The 20887-nt window shown below is 54.8% G+C and overlaps 1 protein-coding gene across 8 annotated transcripts; it reads left to right on the top strand.

Annotated features, from left to right (window-relative positions):
* Positions 1 to 2772: 2772 nt before the first annotated feature.
* On the top strand, positions 2773 to 20606 carry SH3GLB2 (SH3 domain containing GRB2 like, endophilin B2). Of its 8 annotated transcripts, XM_036112057.2 has the most exons (14): positions 2774 to 2980; positions 7577 to 7718; positions 8552 to 8680; positions 14324 to 14457; positions 14737 to 14829; positions 16242 to 16253; positions 16948 to 17010; positions 17898 to 18047; positions 18460 to 18483; positions 18932 to 19021; positions 19346 to 19446; positions 19688 to 19702; positions 19814 to 20054; positions 20321 to 20606. In XM_036112057.2, the coding sequence occupies exons 1-14, from the start codon at positions 2918 to 2920 to the stop codon at positions 20426 to 20428; spliced, it is 1365 nt and encodes a 454-aa protein (XP_035967950.1). In that variant the 5' UTR covers positions 2774 to 2917; the 3' UTR covers positions 20429 to 20606. The 8 variants fall into 8 exon arrangements, with proteins under 8 accessions (XP_035967952.1, XP_035967950.1, XP_035967951.1 ...); XM_036112059.2 differs by lacking the exon at positions 19688 to 19702 and having other exon boundaries at positions 2773 to 2980; XM_036112058.2 differs by lacking the exon at positions 16242 to 16253 and having other exon boundaries at positions 2775 to 2980.
* Positions 20607 to 20887: the final 281 nt, after the last annotated feature.

The following is a 20887-nucleotide window of genomic DNA, read 5'->3' as shown; positions in this document are numbered from 1 at the left end:
TCCTATTCATCTATTTATTTATCTTAATTTTTTAGTAGACTCTATGCCCAACACGGGGCTCAAACTCACAACCCTTACAGCAAGTGTCGCATGAGCTACCAACTGAGCCAACCCGGAGCCCCACTCTCTCTCCTCTTTATCCTGCTGTGTTTTTCTTCCCAGGACTCATCACTTGACATATTTGTTACATATTTGTTTGCCCAAGAAGGAAGGGGCCTTGTTTTGTTTACTTCTCCAACCCTGGTGCCTAAAACTGTGCCTGGCTCACAAAGACTTTCTCCTTGACCAAACCTGTATCAGGCTCCTCTGAGCCCTCTGCTCAACTAGGTTGACCTTGGACTTCCATCTGTGTCCTTGTAGAGTCCAGTTTTAGCAAGAATTTCCCACCCTTGGGGGGCGCCTGTGTGGCTCAGTTGTTAAGCGTCTGCCTTCGGCTCAGGTCATGATCCTGGGGTCTGGGATCAAGCCCTGCTTCAGACTCCCTGCTTGGTGAGCCTGCTTCTCCCTCTCCCTCTGCCTGCTGCTCCCCCTGCTTGTGCTCTCTCTCTGTCTGTCAAATAAATAAATAAAATCTTAAAAAAAAAAAAAAATTTCCCACCCTTGGTATCTGATTACCCTCCATATTTAAACAAATTCCTCATTTTCTACCCTTAATATCTTGGCCTGCCTTCAGGGAGAATCCCGCTAGCCTTGATGTTTCCACTTAGTCATTTTCCATCCACTGACACCCCCCCCCTTTAGCTCTAAATCTCTACTTGTCCTTGTTGTACTCAGAGTTGAGCCCCATTTCCGTCCCTTACTGCAAAACCCCCATTGCAGTGGTCCCTCTTGAATAAAGTCTTCCTTACCATCTTTAACAAATACCATGAATACTTTTATTAAAAATATTTTATTTATTTATTCTGAGAGAAGGCGCCTCCTTAGCGCAGTAGGTGGCGCATCAGTCTCATATTTATTTTGAGAGAGAGAGAGAGCAAGGGGAGGGGCAGAGGGAGGGGAAGAGGGAGAGAAGCAGACTCCTGTTGACCTGAGCTGAAATCAAAAGAGTCATTTAACCGACTGAGCCACCCAGGTGCCCCTAAATCTTTTTTTTTTTTTTTTAAACAGTGCTCAAGGGTGCCTGGGTGGCTCAGATGGCTAAGCATCTGCCTTCGGCTCAGGTCATGATCCCAGGGTCTTGGGATCGAGTCCCGCATCGGGCTCCCTGCTCAGCGGGGAGCCTGCTTCTCCCTCTGCCTCTCTCTCGTCTCTTATGAATAAATAAATAAAATCTTTTTTTTAAGTTTTTTTTTTAAATTTATTCATTTGAGACACAGAGATACAGAGAGAGAGGAGAGTGCATGAACGGGGGAGAGGCAGAGGGAGAGGGAGAAGCAGGCTCCCTGCCGAGCCAGGAGCTGGACGTGGGGCTCAATCCCAGGGCCCCGGGACCACAACCCGAGCCGAAGGCAGATGCTCAACCATCTGAGGCACCCAGGCGCCCAATAAATAAAATCTTTTAAAAAAAAATAAACAGTGCTCAATGTGAGTTATTGAATGAGTGAACATATAAGTATATTGATATATGGCTTTTGAAGATGATAGGGCTGGATGCTGACTCAATGAATGATACTGACCACCATAGACAGACATTGGTAAATAAATGAATGATCAGTACAGATGAATAAAAGCACATAGTGATGGCTCCAAATAGGTAATAAATACAGACTCATTAAATGGGTGCACATTAAGTCACCTGGAAGCTTTCCAAACTCCACCTTCCTGGGCCTCATGCATGCTAAGAGAACCAGTCTGGGAGTGGGTCTGGGGTCTGGATTTTGAACAAAACCCCAGGTGACTGAGCTCACCCTGCAGAGACAGGCTGGGGTAGGTGATGGGGAACTGGGGTTAGTATATGGAGATAAACAAACCAGGCATCCAAAGGATGGAGCCAGGTAGGAGACAGCACCAGTTCGGGAAAAGAGCTCTCCACTGCATTAAAAGATGAAATCTACAGGTAGAAAGCAGAGAGAGGCGGAGATAGATAATAAGCCCTTCTAAGGTCCATGAAAGGGAGGATGTACCTGCAGGCCGTTCCCTTGCTTGTCCGGGACTGTGAGGAGGTAGGTTCAAGATCAGCAAGTGTCCCTGCCCCGAGCGCAGCCCATTCCACTACCTTGACCTCCCCACCTCTCCTCCCTCCCTTATAACCCCTCCACACCCCCTCACCCAACTTTGGAGAACCAGAGGGCTTCCAGGGAACAAACAACCAGAGGAGTCCCCAGCCAGCCTGTCCCCTGGCTCAGATGTCCTTAGTGTCACCAAGGTCAGCGTCAGAAGAAGGGGACTGGAAAGGTCAAGGTGGTGGTGGTGGGCTGCACAGAGAGACCCAGGGCAAAAGAGGCAGAGAAATAGGAAGACAGAGGGCCTAGTAGATGAGTGGGGTGCGAATGGTCAAAGGGACATGAAGAGGCACAAATGGGCGGGGGCTGAGGGACGAGGAACAGAGAGAGGCCAGCCAGGTGACAGGCGGAGGCCTCGGTGAAGTAGCCAGTTGCAGCAAGACCCGCTACCTCTGGTCCCGCCTGGCCCCTAAGACTCCTCCCCCGCAGCCCGCGCCCCGCCCCGCCCCGCCCCGCGCGCTTCGACTGGCTCCTCCCACGCGCCCCGCCCTACGCGCTCCGGCTGGCTCCTCCCCCGATGCCCGCGCCCCGCCCTGCGCGCTCCGGCTGGCTCCTCCCCCCCGATGCCCGCGCCCCGCCCTGCGCGCTCTGGGTAGCTCGGCGGTGGCGGCTGCCGGCTGGCGAGCGGGCGCGCTGAGGGAGGGCGCTGAGGGAGGGCTCCCCGGCAGCAGGTGGGCGGGGTGCGGGCCGGCCGCGGCGGGCTGGGGGCTGCCAGGCTGCGCTCGGGCTGAGCGCGGCCGGCCGTGCGTCGCGCCATGGACTTCAACATGAAGAAGCTGGCGTCGGACGCGGGCATCTTCTTCACCCGGGCGGTGCAGGTGAGGCCGTGCGCCCTGGGCCTCGCGGCCCGGATGTGGGGCGGGCCGGGAGCACCCCTGCGGGAGAGCCGGGGGGCGCAGGAGAAGCCCCTGGAGGCTGCCGCCCCCCTCCCCGCTGCGGGGACGCCCTAGCCCCCCACAGCCCTTACTGCTGCGCTACCCAGAAGAAAGAGCCCGGGGCGGCCGGCCTGTCTGGCCGCACACTCAGCGTAGCCCGGGGCCGGGGACTGAGCCGGGCCTGGGCCCCGTTGCCCGGGGGGAGGCATCAGGGCCCACTGTTTGTTCTGGCTGGGTTACCCCGCTGCCGTGGCTGCCGCCCCAGGAGGGAGAGAGCACCGGACGGCTCCTGCCTCCCAGCGCTTTCCCAGCAGTGACTCTGGCAGGCGTCTGGAGGCCTGAGCGCCAGGCCAGAGGACCATGCACCCTCCACGACCCCTGCTCCGAGCCTCAGTCTCTGCACCTGTGCAATGGGCTGGTGGTCCTGATTCCCTCAGGTCCTCTCTACACGCTTGGATAGTCGGTCCGGAAGCCAGGAGGGCTGGGATTACTTCCTTTCTGCTCCATGGGAGGCCTGTTTCCTCTTATTTCTCCAAGCCTGGGGGATGGGGACAGGGCTGAGGTCTGGCTGGGTGCCCTCCTTGGACAGCTGTCCAGGCTGATGATGCTGGGGTTGGAACAAGTCCTATCCACGTTCTGGGGCCAGGAGAGAAACTGAGGCATCTTAATGTAATGGTGAAGACCTGGAGGCAGCTGTGGGCATGGATGCTCCCTCCTGTGACCTTGAGGAAGGGGCTTCATCTCTTGGCCTCAGTTTTTCAATCTGAAAAATGGGATTAGCAATCCCTCCCTCCCAGGATGGATGTGAGGGTTCCTTGGTACTCTGCATGTACATGCTCACTAAAGGCAAGCTTATGGGGCGCCTGGGTGGCTCAGTCGGTTAAGCGTCTGCCTTCAGCTCAGGTCATGATCCCGGGGTCCTGGGATCAAACCCCATGTCGGGCTCCCTGCTTAGCAGGGAATCTGCTTCCCCCTCTTCCTCTGCCCCTCCCCACCCCCACTCGTGCTCTCACTCTCTCTCGCTCTCTCTCAAATTAAAAGAAAAATCTAAAAAAAAAAAAAAAAAGGCAAGCATACTAGTGGTGTTAGTGTAGTTAGAATGGCACCTGTGCGGCATGTGACCTTGGGCAAGTCACTTTTCCCCCTTCTGTCAATCGGGTGTAACACCAGTCTGCCTCCAGGGGTGGCTGCAGACTTGGGGCTTGGCCTGTCGCAGTGCTCTGGGAGCTGGTCCTATTGTTTGTCCTTGCTGTTGTTGTCGGCTCAGTTCTCTGGAGAAGCCCAGCCCCAGACAGTCTCTGGGAAACCCATGTGCTCATGTTTACTAGAAAACCCTGTCCCGTGTCCCATTGAGGATTAGTGCCCCAGTGAGGATTTGCTGCTTGGTATTTCAAGCCCCGCAGGTGACCCCAGCCCTAGTGGGGTTGCTAGGACCCTGGAGCCCCTTGGCTATCCTCAGTTCATCTGGAAGGTGGGAATCCTCCCAGTGTTGGTATGGCAACCACTCTATCTCCCATATCTGGGAAGAACCTGATCTGCCAGTTTCCTGCTACTGTGGGGCCCTGGCACCTGACCTGGCCAGGGCCTGCAGAGCCTGGGGTGTGGGGACGCTTGGGCCCTGTGGCCTCACTTCTCCTGGTGGGGCAGGCCCACTGGGTCACCCATACTGGAGTGGGAGCCAGCGCCCAGGCTCCAGACTCTGGGGTGGAGGAGGGAGCTGGGAGCTTTATAAATAGAGGCTTTCTCTGGCTCTGCACGCCCACCCCCTGCTGCTGCCATCTTGCAGGGAGCAGCCTCGGACTCTGCAGACATCAGCCCCTGAAGCATGGGGCCCTTCCTCTTGGTAGGGATGGGGCAGGGTGGCAGGCCAGAGGAGAGTGGTCTTGAAATGTCACCTGCATAGGAGAGGACCCTCAGGACCTGCCTGGAGATGGGAGTCAGTCAGGAGGGATGGGAGGGAGTTCTTCATTATCAGTGTGTGGGCAGCTTCTCTGCCTAGGTGCCGCCTTGCCATGTCCCAGGACATGCTGGGTACTCGGTCAGCCCCTCCATGTACCGGGGACACCTTTTAGAGCCTTGCTCCACCCCCATCCGGTAGGGAACCTGAGCTTGACCCTGGGAGAGCAGGATCCCTTTTGCATGGGTGATTCTGGGCTGGCTTCCCAGTCCCCGAACTGTGCCTTGAAAGTCAGGAAAGGTTTGTGAAGTTGGTCCAGGGGCTGGAAAGGCCCAGCTAAGGGCATCGAGGCAGGAAAACTAGGGTATATTGAGTAAGATATTACTTTATTAGTACTTTAATATACTTACTATGAGTAAGATATTAGTAGTAACGGCCGTAATAGTAAGGGTAGTGGTAGGACTGGTAATGATAAAGGCCAAGAGGAGGTGGTAGCGCTTTCATCATCTGAGCCAGCCAGGCAGGCAGCACTGGACATGGGATGGATGCCCAAGAGGTCAGGAAAGCCCCGTAGGACATTGAACCTGGGTGGGCCTGGGGTGTGAGGGATGGGTACCCTAAGGCTCAGTGGGGAGTGGCTGCCGTTAACCTTGCACATTTGGGTGACATAGTCATCTAAAGTAGGGTGCCTGGTACCATTGGGGTAAAGGGGTTCCTAGGTAGCTCCGAGGAGGAACATGAAGGAGGCCTTCTATTCGTGGTGATGATGACAGCAGCTAAGGTTTATTAGGCCTGTGCTGTGTGTTTCCAAATATTCTGTAAGATAGGTCCTGTTACCCCCTTCGCCAGGGCGGGGAACTAAAGACCAGAGAGGTGACTTTGCCTCTCTAAGCCTTGGTTTCCTTATCTGGAAAATGGGGCTAAGGCTACCCCTAAGGGGCTGGGTGAGGTGAGGCCTGCTCAGAGCCTGGCTCTGGGAGGCCCCAGTTTAGGGAATGTGAGGAGGCCCAGGAGTAGGGAGAGGTGGGAGGAGGCCAGGAGCAGCTGGTTCCCAGGTAGGGAGCTGGAGGCCTTAAGCCTGGCCCACCCAGGCCTGCAGCGAGAAACCCAAGCCCTGTTGCATAATTGATGGCTGCCCAGTGACTATCCGTGGCTGCCTCCCTCTCCCTACAGCTGGGCTGGAGCTGTTGTTGGCCTCTGGATGATTTATCGCTGCCAAGCAGTCTGGGAAGGGCCTCCAGACTCCAAGCCCATAATGACTCTGACTTGAGCACACTCTGCCCCTTGCTTAGCCTCAGTGGCATCATCTGTGACATGGGAAACTTGACCCAACTGTCTTGGAGGGCTCTCAGAGACGTGGTGGACCATTGGTGTCAAACGCTTAGCCCAGGGTTGGGCCACCATGCAGTCAACAGTACTGCTATCGTTATTACTGATCTTACTCCTGCAGGTCTATGCCCTTTTGCTATTTGGCTATGACCTTGAACAGGCTCTTTCTGCTGGAGCTTTCTAGATCAGACGGGCCAGGACTTGGGCCATTATCAGGTTGTTCCTGCGTGGCCCACACAGCCTCTGCTGGCTCTGACCTGTAGGACATCCTGGTTCTTGCCTGGCCTTGGGGCGGGGTTGCTGAGCTTTCTAGGCCTTGTGCATGCCCAGCAATTGGCTCTCATGGGCTAGTGGTGTTCCCTGTCCACCGCACCAGGCGACCAGAGGCCAGCCATGTGGCTGTCCTGCCCACACACACTCCCTTTCCTTCCCAGCTGCCTCCCCACCCATCAGCTCTTCATAGCAGCAGCACCGACTCCCTGCCAGACTCTGGCCTTCATGTCTTACCCACATCTTTCTTTCTTTTTTTTAATTTTTTTTTTTTTTAAGTAGGCTCCACACTCAGCTTGGGGCTCAAACTCATGACCCTGAGATCAAGAGTTGCACACTCCACTGACTGAGCCCCTCAGGCGCCCCTTACCCACACCTTTCTTATTTCATCCTATTTCAGCTATGAGGGAGCTGCATTATTTATTATTCTCATTTTTCAGCTCAGGAAACTGATGCCAGAGAGGCAAAGCCACTTGCCCAACGTCACACCGCTCATCAGTGATAGAACTGAGACTTGAATCAAGTCCCTCTGATTCTGGGACCTGGGTTCCTCCCATTCACTCCCCTGGCACCCCCTCCCCAGTGGCTCCCAGTCCCCCAAGGAGCCCGTGATCACCCCAGACTTTGCATTGTGCCCCATTTATTCCCTGAGCACCTGCTACCAAGTGCTTTGCTTCAAAGTCAGGCTAAGAGAACCCCTAGAAATAGGCTCCCAATGACTCCTTATCCCTTTAAGTAATAAGCTAGATTTTGTACAAATGTGCATTTGGCGGGGGGGTAGGGGGGTGTCTCTAGCTTTCTGGATTTCCAAAAGAAGCCATGATCCCCAACCTCTGGTCCAGCCTAATTTTACAGAGGGGCAAACTGAAGCACAGAGCAGGGTTGTAACTTGGTCAGGGTCACAGAGCAGGTTAGGGGCAAAGCCAGTTTCTTGACCTTGGGCTTGGTCCTAGCTGGGGTGAGGGGAAGGGAGCGTGGGGCAGGGGTAGTCCCCGCTTTCCCCCTTCTGAGCCCTCCCCACCCCTCAACCCTACCCCCCACAGTTCACAGAGGAGAAATTCGGCCAGGCTGAGAAGACTGAGCTGGATGCACACTTTGAAAACCTTCTCACCCGGGCAGACAGCACCAAGAACTGGACAGAGAAAATCCTACGGCAGACAGAGGTGCTGCTGCAACCCAACCCCAGTGAGTGGGCGCCAGGCGGCCCTGGGTGAGGGGCTGGAGGCCACCGGCAAGTGGGACCGGGTTGCAGGTGGGACGGGGTGGCAGGCGGGATTTGGGTCAGGTTATTGGGGCTTCTGAGGCCTGCTTGGCGGGTGGGGAGGCAGTTAAAGAGAACAGCAGACTCAGTGATGGACTCCCAGATGCACTCTCTGGGGCAGCAAAAGTGTTAAGAGTTTTGCACCGAGAAGTTGAAGAAATGCTTGAAATTAAAACACGCTTGGGAGAAGAGGCAGTAAAAACATGAGCTGGGTCTTTGGAGAGGGTGGCGGGGCCCAGAGATGGAGGAGGGCTTGCCCAGAGTCACACTGCCGCAAGCGTGAGCGAGGAACACGCAGAAGCAACGGGCAGGAGAACCCAGGGGGAGAGAGGCGTGTCTTGGGGTCCTGATGCCTATCTGCCTCTAAGTCTCCTGTATAAGTGGGCGTCCCAGGAGCTTTCTGGAACCAATGCCAGAGCATCGTCCATGTGCGTGTTAGGTTCTGTAAATCCATATCGTACGGAGGGAGAGGTGAGTGAGCCTTCACTTTGGGCCTGTCACCCCCAGCTATGTGACCTGGGGTAGGCGTTTCATGTCTCTGAGCTGTGGCTTCCTCCCCTCAATAGTGAGGGGTCCTACAGGGTTGAGTGCCAGTTTCACTGGGTTGAAATGTGCACCAGAAAGAGAATATTCTGCCAGTCACCAGGCCAGGCACCCCCATGGGCAGGCCCTGGCCTGGATCTGTTTCTGTCGCCGTGGCTGCTGTCCTTGGGTTGTACTGAAGAGCCCCGTGGCTTTGGCTGCTGTCTCCCTGCAGGTGCCCGAGTGGAGGAGTTCCTGTATGAGAAGCTGGACAGGAAGGTGCCCTCGCGGGTCACCAACGGGGAGTTGCTGGCACAGTACATGGCAGAGGCGGCCAGTGAGCTGGGGCCCACCACTCCCTATGGTGAGCCAAGCCCCACAGCCAGGGCCAAGGGTCATGGTCTCTTGCTCTCGAATTTTCCTCCATCCCTCCCTTCCTTTCTTTCTTTGTCTTTTTTGAAGTACACAAATAATATCTACTTGTAAACATTCATGAAATCAATGAATGAAAATGAAGAAATGAAAAAACTTTGAAATTAATGAAAATAAAACGAGTGAAAAAATTCACTCTCCTTGTAAACACCTCAATCAATGCAGATGAAAACAATGAGAAATGGAAGTTTCTCTTAACCAGTTTCAGCTTGTGTGCGTTTGTTAATGGGATCGTACTGTGTGTACCATTCTGCAACCTGATTTTTCAACTTGGTGTTGCATTAGCTACCACTTCACAGTGGCTCTTAGAGAGCTCCCTCCATCTTTTTTTTTTTTTTTTAATTTTTAAAGTTTTACGGAGATATAATTTACATACCATAAAATGCACCTGTTTTAGGTGTGTAATTCAATGCTTTTTAGTGAATTTACAGAGTTGGACAAACATCCCCCCAATCCTATTTAAAGAACATTTCTATCACCTGCACAAAGTGCCATGTCTGCTTGGAGTCAGTCCCCAGTCCCACCCCCTGCCAACTGCTCATGTGCTTTGTGTGCCTATAAATGTGTTTTTTCTGAACCTCTCGTATAAATGGAATCATATGGTGTGTTGGGTGGGTTTTTTTTTCCCAAGATTTTATTGATTTATTTATTTATTTGAGAGAGAGAGAGACAGAGAGAGAGAGCGCGTGCTCATGAGCAGAGGGGGAGGGAGAAGGAGGAGGAAAGAATCCCAAGCGGACTCCACGTGGAGCCGGATGCCGGGCTTAATCCCATGACCCCGAGATCATGACCCGAGCCGAAAGCAAGAGTCGAACGCCCAACCGATTGAGCCACCCAGGCGCCCCACAGTGCGCTGTGTTTTGCTTCTGGCTTCCTTTACTGAGCGTAGTATCTCTGACATTCATCCATGCTGTAATGTGTTTTAGGATTTCATTCCTTGTTATTGTTGGATTGGATAGTATTCCATTGTATGGCTACACATTTGGGTTGTGTCCTTATGAACGTTTTCACATAGAACTTTGTGAGGACATATGTTTTCCCTTCTCTTGGGCATCCACCTAGGAATGGACTTGCTAGGTCATATGGTAAACTTAAGTTTACCTTTTTAGGAAATTACCAAACTGTCTTCCAAAGTGGCTGTGTGATTTTATATTCCTACTAGCAGGATGGTGGTTAATTTCCATATATTTGTGGATTTTCCATGTTTCCTTCTGTTGTTGATTTCTAATTGATTTCACTGTAGTCAGAGAACATGCTTTGTATGATTTTAATCCTTTTACATTTATGAAGACTTGTTTATGGCCTAGTATATGGTCTTTCCTGGAGAATGCTGGTGTTCACTTGAGATCATATGTTATGTTGTTGAGTGGAGTGTGGTAGAGGCAACAGGCCAAATTGGTTGATAGGGTTGTTCTAGTCTTCTGTGTGCTTGCTGATTTTGTCTTATCCTATACATTATTGAGAAGTATTGAAGTCTCCAACTATTTCTGTTGAATTGTCTATTTCTGGCTTCGGTTTGTCAGTGTTTGCTTCATATGTTTTTGGAGATCTGTTGTGAGGTCTGTATGTTTATTATTGTTATATCTTCCTGATAAATTGACTCTTACATCATTGTAAAATACTGTTCTTTGTCTCTGGTCACATTTACATTAAAGTCCATTTTATCTGATAGTTCAGATACTCCTATTTTCTTATGGTTATTGTTTACATAGTATACCTTTTCTTGTTCTTCTATTTTCAACATATTTATGTCTTTAAATCTAAAGTCTTTTCTTCTATAGACAGTATATATTTGGGTTTTTTTTTTAAATCCCCTCTGACCATCTTTACCCTTTGATTGGAGTGTTTCATCCATTTATATTTAACGTAATTATTGATGTGGTTGGATTTACATATGCCATCTTATTATTTTCTCCATGTCTCAGATAATTTTTGTTCATCTGTTCCTCCTTTATTCCTTCTTTTGTGTCAAATAGGTATTTTCTAGTGTAACATTTTAATTTCTTTGTTGTTGTTTTTTTAAGTTTTTTAATTTATTTATTTGACAGAGAGAGAGTGTGCACAAGCAGGGGGAGATTCAGACTCCCCACTGAGCAGGGAGCCCAATGCGGGGCTCAATCCCAGGACCCTGGGACCCAGGACCCTAAGGCAGACACGTAACTGACTGAGCCATCCAGGCACCCCTCTTTCTTGCCTTTTTAACAAAGTATTTCTTACTGGTTTCACAATATGAACAACAGTATGTATTTTAACTTATCCCAGTCTGCTTCAGAACAATACTGACTTAATTCCAGTAAAATATAGACACTTTACTCCAATATAACTCTATCTCCTCTCCCTTCCTTTGTGCTGTTATTATCATATATATTTCATTTCTATTTTGTATGAGCCCAGCAATACAGTTTTATAGTTATTATTTTGTGCAATTGTCTTTTAAATCAGTTAAGAAAAGAGAAAAAATATGTTTGTATTGTCTTTTGTATTTGCCTATGTAACTACCTTTATTGGTGGTCTTTATTGCTTTATGTGGATTCAGCTTACCATCTGGTGTCATTAACTTTGAACCTGAAGTATTTCTTCTGTGGCAGGTTGGCTAGCAATGGATTCTCTCAGTCTTGTTTCTCTGGGAATGTCTTTATTCCGTGTGCACATTTGTTAGACAGTTTTGCTATATGTAGTATTCTTGGATGAGAATTTTTTCCTTTTTTTGCTTTGAATATATCATTTCACTGCCATCCGGCCTCCATTGTTTCTTTTTTTTTTTTCTTTAGGTTTTGTTTTGTTGGTTTGTTTGTTGTTGTTGTTGTTTGTATCTTTTTTTAAGTAATCTCTACACCCAAAGTGGGGCTCGGACTCACAACCCCCGAGATCAAGAGTTGCATGTTCTACCAACTGAGCCAGCCTGACACCCCAGCTTCCATTGTTTCTGATGAGAAGTCATTTGTAAATCTCATCATGGTTCCCTTGTATGTGATGAGTTGCTTTTCTGTTGCTGCTTTTGAGACTTTGTCTTTGTCTCTCAGCAACTTGACCAAGATGTCCTGGCTGTCGGTCTCTTTGTATTCATCCTATTTTGGGTTTGTTGAGTTTCTTGGATATGGACATTAATGTTTTTCATCAAAATCAGAAACATTTTCAGCTATTATTTCTTTTTTTTTTTTTTAAGATTTTGTTTATTTATTTATTTGACAGAGAGAGAGAAACAGCATGAGAGGGGATAGGGTCAGAGGGAGAAGCAGGCTCCCCGCTGAGCCGGGAGCCCGATGCGGGACTCGATCCCAGGACTCTGGGATCATGACCTGAGCCGAAGGCAGTTGCTTAACCCAACTGAGCCACGCAGGCGCCCTATTATTTCTTCAGATATTTTTTCTGCCCCTTGCTCTCCTCTTCTTCTGGGACTCCCATTACTCATATGTTGATTTGTTTCATGATGTCCCATAGGTCTCTGAGGCTTTGTTTGTTGTTATTCGTTCATTTCTCTTTTTGTTCTTCAGACGAGGTCATCCCTATTGATCTGTCTTTAAAGTGGCTCAGTTTTCCTTCAGCTAGCTCACACTTGGCAGTTGAGCCCTTCTGGTGGATTTTGCATATCAGTTGTGGTGCTTTTCAACTCCAGAGTTTTTCTTTCTTTTTAATAGTTTTCATCTCTTTCTTGATATTCTTTATTTGATGAGTCATCATATTTTTCTTCAATTCTTTAAGCATTAAAAAAAAAACCACATTTTTTTCTTCTGCTTAGAAGTCTTTGCTAAATCTGGGCTGCCTGGGTGGTGCAGTGGTTGGACATCCAGCTCTTGGTTTCAGATTGGATCATGGTCTCAGGGTCATGGGATCAAGCCCCATGTCAGGCTCTGCACTACGTGGGGAGCCTGCTTGAGGATTTTCTCTCTCCCTCTCCCTGTGCTCCTCCCCCACACACATGCATGCTCTCTCTCTCTCAAATAAATAAATAAATCTTTTTTAAAAAAAGAAGTCTGCTAAATCTAACATCTGAGTGTCCTTAGAGACAGTGACTATTGATTGCTTTTTCCTTCTGCTTGTTGACCATACTTACGTGTTTCTTTGCATGTCACACAATGTTTTGTTGAAATCTGGACATTTGAGATAATATGGTAGCTATGGATTCGGAATCACCTGGGGTTGTTGTTGCTGTTCGTTTGCTTAGAGACTGGCCTGGGCTAATTGTTTAGAGTCTGTGTCCCTTGCAGTGGGCAGCGCCTGATGCAGCTGCTGCGTTCACAGTTTTTTGGGGTTTTTTTAATCATTCTTTTTCTTTTCAAGCTAAGCTTCCTAGGTTTTACTCCTGGGTTAGCATATGTTAGTAGTCAGGCAATGATAGATCAGTCAGAGGTTGTGCTTAAACATTTGGCACCATTAAGGCTTTACTGATGAATTTGTGGGTGTGCTGGGGAATACATTCAAAGTTCATTCAAAGTTCAAGTAGTTTACAAGTCTGCCCAGCTTTTATTTTGTGTGCAAAGCCTCCCATTTGGTCAACAACAATGAGTAGATACCTAGGGTTCTCTCCAGTCCTTCCTGAGTGTGTCACACACACGTGTGTAGCCTTCCAGACCACCAGAGATACCTGGGAGCTGGTCAGGGCCCACGTGACTATCTTGTTTCCAGATCTCCTGTTAAATTTCTGGCAGATCTGTTCCAACCAGTATTCCCTATTCAAGTCAGCTGTAATGTTGGTCTTTCTCAATTACTTGCCATTGGGATCACTATTGTTTTTTGTTGTTTTTTTTTTAAAGATTTTATTTATTTGACAGAGAGAAACACAGCGAGAGAGGGAACACAAGCAGGGGGAGTGGGAGAGGGAGAAGCAGGCTTCCCGCAGAGTAGGGAGCCTGATGCGGGGCTCGATCCCAGGACCTGGAATCATGACCTGAGCCGAAGGCAGACGCTTAACGACTGAGCCACCCAGGCGCCCCAGGATCTCTATTGTTTTTGACAGGGTCCCCTGGATTTTTCTATGCTCCTGCCCAAATCAAGTCAGCCCCAATACCACTACCTTCCCCAGCAACCCATGCCCCAGCTCTGCCCACCCCCTAGCAGTGAGGCTGCCAACCTCAGGACTTGCCCCGCCTGAGTAGAACTGCAACACCACAGAGCTGACAAGACAGGAGATCCCCCCCACCCACACAGGCTCCCACCTTGTTCTTACCAAGGTTCAGGAGTTCTTGAGTAAATATTCGCAGTTTATTTGCCTTTGGTCAATTTCCAGAGTCCAGAAATGTTTGCTTTTGACAGTGATATCCACTTTTACTATTGTTTTCTGGGGAACAGGATTTGTTGAGGTGCTTTCTGTGTTGTTCTGGAAGTCCCACCCCCACCCCCTATCCTTTTAATGCTGTGTCGTGTTCCACGTTTGGGATGTCCCGCTATTTATTTGTCAGTCTCCAGGTGACAGATATGCAGGTCGCTCCACGTGTTTCCAGGCCAGCCATTCTGCACGAAGCCCCCTGTGCTCACGCTTCCTCGGCATGCCTCTCCCTGGTCGCTCCCTTACTTCTGGGGGTCAGAGCAGCCTGAGCCTGAGCCTCTTCCTCACCCTTAAACTCCATCTAACCAGGGAAGACACTAATCAAGGTGGCAGAAGCTGAAAAGCGCCTGGGAGCCGCAGAGAGGGATTTTATCCACACAGCCTCCATCAACTTCCTCACGCCTCTGCGCAACTTCCTGGAAGGGGACTGGAAGACCATTTCGGTGAGAGCCCTGGGGCCGTCCCACTTCCTGGTTGCTGTGGCATCCTCCTCCTGGGAGCTGCTGAGCACAGGCTCTCCTCCCATGCTGGGAACCCAGCTCTCCCAGGCCTCCCCAGACATGGCTCTTATGGGCTGAGTGACACAGAGTGGATGACGTCCCCCTGTGTGGGCCTCAGTTTCCCCATCTGGACCTGATGGCCCTGTGGGCCAGTCCTGCCACAGCCCAGGATCTCCCAGGGCTTCCCAGGCTCTCACTCTTCCCTGTTATCCGTCCCCACAGAAGGAGAGACGTCTCCTACAAAACCGGCGTCTGGACTTGGATGCCTGCAAAGCACGGCTGAAGAAGGCCAAGGCTGCGGAAGCCAAAGCCACGGTAGGTGTCCCTTCTGGTCTCTCGCCCACCCCCCCAGCTCTGTTTGGAGCCAAGGGAGGGTGAAGGGACCTGATGTTTGGCATGACCTTTCTTCCCTGTCTGGAGAGGTCTGCCTGGGGGGCACTGGTCCTGGCTGACCGCTTCAGGTCACGCCTCTTCCCTCCCCCCCACCCCCCCTCCGGAACCCTGGCCGCCCAGAGCTCCGGGTCCCAGGGCAGACTTTTATGGGGTGGGCTGACCAGCAGTGCCCTGACCTGGGCTCAGGGCATGCCACAGCCTTCCCAGACAGACAACCAGTTGGAGTTTCTCGCATGGCCCTGCCCTGCCCTCCCTGAATGCTTGGCTCTGTCCCCCGGCTCTGCCCGGGCATGGCTCCCCCTTACTAACTCCCCCACCCGCTGCTCCAGCGCTGGTCCCAGGGTGCCCTGATAGTGTGAACCCTGGAGCTGGACCGCCCACCTGCTCAGGGACACGACCAAGGGCCCTCTCAGGGAGTCCCATGGCCCTGGGTCAGGCCGGGGCCTCTCCCTCTACTCCCAGCTCACTGAGGCCTGCTCAGCCTGGCCGGGCCAGTCGATACAGTGTGGCGCAGTTTGACCAGGGCTTAGGCCGGGGTGGGGGGAGCGGGCCTGAGGGGGAGCACACTCCTGGCATGCCAGGCAGCTTGCGGAGGGTAGGGGCCTAGAGGCTACCTCACACCCGGGAACCCCCAGGTCGAGGGCAGCCGGAGGTACGGCCACCTTGCCTGCCCAGGCTCTCAGCTGCCCGTGAGGGTTTGGGCCCCAACCCCTCCTTGCATCCCCTCCCACAGGGTGGCCCCTCGGGACCATGGAGTCTGGGCCTGTGCTGCCCCTGGTGAGAGCCAAGGGCAGGGTCTCAGCTCATGCAGGTGTGTGGGGTCCAGATCGGAGGCAGGGGCTCAGCCACTGGAGTCTTGTGGTGGTTGGGTAGGATGACCGATGGCCACAGGGATAATGTCTCTAAGTCACCTGGACAGGACAGTCTCTCTGGAGTACCTTGGCCAGAACCAGCTTATCCTCCATCAGCCAGGCCAGAGGAGCCTTTTCTTAGTCACTAGAGCGGCACGACCTCCTCTCTAGCTGTCTGGCCCAGACAACCTCAGGCCCTTGGGTTAGGCCACGTGCCCCCTGCAGAGCTAGGCCTGCGACAACCCAGGCACAGTGAGCGCCCCAGAGGACCGCAGCCCAGCAGGTCATCCCTGCCCGCCCCGCTAAACACACGCACACACGCATAGCAGGACTCCTTCCAGGGGGCAGGGCCGTCTGCCCGCCTGCCCGCCACCTGCTCTCCCCCCCCCCCCGCCATGGGGGGCCTGCTCCCGCCTGCGCTGTGGACTCACTAACCTCTTTGTTTTTGTTCCTTTCCGTTCTGCTTTGGGTAACTTGGCTCAGTGTGAGGGAGATGTGAGTATACCTGTCCACGTGCCGTGCTGCTTCTGGTTTGCCCATCCCAGCCTCGGGCCACAGTGGCGTGGCCGGCCCAGGGGACGTCCTGGGCATTTTGCAAGCAGCTGGTCTCCTCACCAGAGCCTCTGCCGTGCATAGCCTCTGGTTTAGGGGGGACACCAGGCATTGGAGCCTGTGAGTCAGCTTTTTGCAAACATGGAAAGCCTGTCACCCTGTCCACCCATGCATCCATCTGTCCACCTTGTTGTGGGGGAGGGGCCCGGTCCTTTGCTGCAGGAGTGAGAGATGGGCCGTGTGGAGATTCTGGGATGGAGAAAGCTGGGGTCAGGGGTGATTTGTCTGGAGGACTGTGGCTCTAACTGGGGCATCTGAGCGGGGCTAGGGAGGAGGGGGGCCAGGCCCAGTCTGCGACTCATCCATCAGACGATGCTCATCAGACGATGAGCAGACTCATCGTCTGCTTTCCTGGGGTCCCAGCGTGACCACCCACCTGGTCTTTGTCTGACTCTCTCTGTCCCCAAGCCCACCTTGTGTCCAGGAGGTTGGAGCGGGGAGAAGGGGTCCACGTGGTATGTGTCTGCAGCCTCCTGTCCCTGGGGCCGGGGCTCCTGGCCTCTCCCCATGGGAGACTCTGGGGCGGCGCCTGGCCCCGTGTGACGCCCCCTCCCCCCGTGACCTCTGTTCCCGCCAGACGGTGCCTGACTTTCAGGAGACTAGACCACGTAATTACATTCTCTCGGCCAGCGCCTCCGCGGTAAGCGCCCCGCCCCGGCTGCCCCCTCCCTCCGCCGCTCAGGCGCCAGGAGCACAGGCCGCGGCCCCGGAGCCGGGAAGGCAGCAGCCCCGCTCCTCGCCGCCTGCCTGCACCCTGCGCCCACGTCGCTGGCCTCGCTTCTGTCTGCGCCGCGCTGGAGGTGGGGGCCGGCCCAGCTGCCCCAGACAGCGTGGGGACAGCGTGGGGAGCTGGGCGGCAGCTGCCCGTCTCCTAGGGCCCCAAGGTCTGCCCGCCACCCCCCATCAAGGGCACTGCTCGAGGACCCCAGAGCTGTGACAAGGGGGGCACTCTTCATCCAGCTGCCTCTCTGGCTCATCTGCCCGGCGTCCTGGGAGCGAGGAGAGACCCAGAGCCCTTGCAGGGAGGGTGAGGACCAGCGGGCTGGGGGCAGGCCTGTCCGGAGGAGGCTTGGGGCAGCCGTGGGGGCCGAAGGCTCCGAGTGTCATGGGATCTTTTCTCCACGGCTGTGTTGAGCTACTAGGTGTTTACCATTCAGTGTGGGACACGGGCCAACCACACCTCTCCCATTGTGCCTGTCGCCACCACTACTGTGCCTTCTCTGCCTTCTTCTCTGACCTTCCATTTCCACCAGGTGTGGCGTGCGCTCACACAGGCCCTCTGGCTCTCTACGCCCCCCATCACGCCCGCAGGCCCCTCTCGTTGCGTGTCCTCCAGCCGCGCGCAGAAGTCACTCCCCACATTTTGGTTTTCTAAATGGTACTGTGGTGGGACATCTCAGTCCACAGGACAGGCCTTGTTCTGCTTTCCATCCTTCAGGTCATCATCTTAGGATAGACTCTCCGCACTGGGCAGGAGAAATGGGTCTCCTAAGTCGTGGCGGGGGGAGGGGGGTCTTTCTTCTTTAGACTCTGGATGACACTTCCTGCCCCCCTTCTTGGGCCGAGTGGAAGGAGGAATATCCTGGAGGGTGGAGACCGCCCTGTTTTTTTCTTTTGCCATTGAACCCCAGTGTGACTCGGGCACGAGGCTGCCTTTCTCTGCCGAAGGACAGAAAGGTTCAGTGACTGGCCTAGGGTCACACGGCCCTGCGTCCCAGCCCACCAGCCTTAGCTGATTGTCAGGGTGGGATGGGGGACACTGGGTCTCCCATCAGAGCCTGGGGGCTTACGCTGTAGGAGAAACCCAAGCAGGACTTCCCAGCTGGCTGTCCCTGCCTTCCCTGCATGCGGCATGTTGGGCTGGACTGTGGTTGTCAGTGACCCCGCTCACGCCAGGCCGCATCCCAGCCTCAGCTCCTGGTTGGGTTATGGGGAGGGAGTGAAGAAGGCTCGTGGAGGGGGAAGGGGTGGGGTCTTGGGGAGCTGGGACAGGGCGTGGGCTCTGGGGTTCAGCCGTCCTCACCCCACTCCCCCGCTGACCGGTGCCCCCTCCCTCCCCTGCTGCCCGGTCCTGTTGTGGTCTCCGAAGCTCTGGAATGATGAGGTGGACAAGGTGAGTCTGGGCTCAGGAGGCTTCAGGGCAGAGGCTTGAAGCGGGTGGGGATGGGGTAGGGGTCAGATCGGTTTCTAGCTCTGGACTCTGCCACTGTCGGGGTATCACTTTCCTTCTGTGGGGAAACCGCCTCCACAGTTCCTCTGAGCACACAGGGGAATGGTGGTGTCAGATGGCAAGGGACGGAGTGTCAAAGGTGGTGGCAGAGCACCCGCGGGTCTGTCTCTGAACCGCTTGTGACGGGACAGGTCCAGAGGGGTCCCAGCTAGGGGGCAGGGCTCCGGGCCTGAAGTCAGGGGTGAGAAGCACATCCCTGCCACCAGGATAACTGTCCGCGTCCCCAGGGCGGACGTGTCGTCTGCATCCAGAGCAGGAGAGGAGGCTGCTCCTGGGCGGGAAGGCGGGGGCAACTGTTGCTGTCAGCCACTGTCCCCTCTGCCCTTCCCAGGCCGAGCAGGAGCTCCGAGTGGCCCAGACGGAGTTTGACCGGCAGGCAGAAGTGACCCGACTCCTGCTGGAGGGAATCAGCAGCACTCACGTGAGTCCCGCCCTGTGATGCCCATCATCCACCGATTCCTTCCCCCCGACCCGGGTCCCCCATAAACTCCTCCACAAGAGGCAGGCGATGAACTTGGATCTCAGAAGCAGGTGGCAAGGGGCAGTGCTTGAGCCCATGGTCCTCAGGGTGGAACTTTAGCTTTGGTCCCAGTGCCAAAGGCTGGGCAGCCCTCCCCCGCCCCAGGGAGCAGGTGGCTTGGGGTCGAGGACGGAGCGCTGAAGGCCAGGCTCTGCAGGGGTGGGGGGGCTTCTGGTCGGCTAGGACACCTCCCACTGTCGGCACCACCGTCTGCCCCCCCCGCAGGTGAACCACCTTCGCTGCCTCCATGAGTTTGTGGAGTCCCAGACAACTTACTACGCGCAGTGCTACCGCCACATGCTGGACCTGCAGAAACAGCTGGGCAGGTGCCCGCTGGGGTCCCCAGGCTCCCAGGCCCCACGAGCGGCCCACGCCCCCTCCCCCGGGCAGCAGCCTTCTCCCGAGGCTCAGCAAGCAGGGCGGGTTAGAGGGCTGCTGACCCGCAGTCGGGGGCATCACACGCCTCTCTCGTGACAGGGAGGTGGCTGGCCTGGGCGGGAGGATGGCAGGGACGGGGCGGTACGGCTCACGCTTCCCCTTGCCTTGCTTTCCCCCTCATGCTGCCAGCTCCCAGGGAGCCATGTAAGTAGCCGGGGTCTCCTTGCCTCTGTGGCAGTGGGCCCAGGTGTTCGGCGGAGCACGTGGGACTCCCGCGGGGACACAGCTCCCAGCTGAGATGTCACCCCTCTCCAGATTCCCAGGCACCTTCGTGGGCACCACAGAGCCCGCCTCCCCGCCCCTCAGCAGCACCTCGCCCACCACCGCCGCGGCCACCATGCCCGTGGGCCCCTCTGCGGCTGGCCTGGCCCCTCCAGGAGAGGCCGCTCTTCGCCTGGAGGAGGTGACCCCCCCCGCCAGCGGGACCCGGAAGGCCCGGGTGCTCTACGACTATGAGGCGGCCGACAGCAGCGAGCTGGCCCTGCTGGCTGATGAGGTGGGCCTGGCACCACGGGAACCAGAATGGGGAGCCCCCCCCCCACTGCCTTCAAGTGTCCGAGGGGCCCTGGGGTGGAGCTGGGGCTGGGGGTGCGCGGAGGCAGCTGCAGCTCTGGGGAAGCAGTCTCTCCGTGGGGGGGTGGAGGCGAACTCCTGCCTCTGGAGGAGGTGCAGATGCCCGGGTCTCGTGGGGCCCTGGCAGCCCTGTCCCCACGCCCTCCTGCCCCCGGCTGGGGTGTGACCTCCCCTCTGCGCCCTCTTCAGCTCATCACTGTCTACAGCCTGCCTGGCATGGACCCTGACTGGCTCATCGGCGAGAGAGGCAACAAGAAGGGCAAGGTCCCAGTCACCTACTTGGAACTGCTCAGCTAAGCAGGCCCCCTCCAGGCCCCTGCCCACTCTGGCCTGGGCGGGAGAGGACGGGGGGAGGGGGTCGGCAGCCCTGCCACTTGTCTGTTGGTGACTCAGCTGCTCAGGGTGGGGCGACTAGCCCCATTCTGTCCGTGCCCCCGGTCATCCGGCTGTGCGGGGGCCCCTCCCCCAGCCCCGCTTCTGGAGCCCCCCACCCTGCCTGCATCCCCTGAGCACCCCCGCTCCCCAACCCTCCCAGCTCCTGCTAAGGAGGGGGGTGGGGCTGGCCGCGGTGCCGCCCTAGGCCCCCCGGCCCCCCGGCCCCCGTGGGAAGCCTGGGTTGCACCCTTGGACAGAGAGCACCTGCCTTTCGGTAGCCAAAAGCAGCAAGGTGGGGGAGGCAGGCAGGTGTGCGGCAGCCCGGGGCCTGGGTGCCAGCCCCTGCGGAGGGACCGGGGCGGAGGGACTGGGTGCTGCCCT

This window comes from Halichoerus grypus, chromosome 14 (assembly GCF_964656455.1).
Source record: "Halichoerus grypus chromosome 14, mHalGry1.hap1.1, whole genome shotgun sequence".
NCBI lineage: Eukaryota > Metazoa > Chordata > Mammalia > Carnivora > Phocidae > Halichoerus > Halichoerus grypus.
This window is presented reverse-complemented; position numbering and strand designations above follow the sequence as displayed.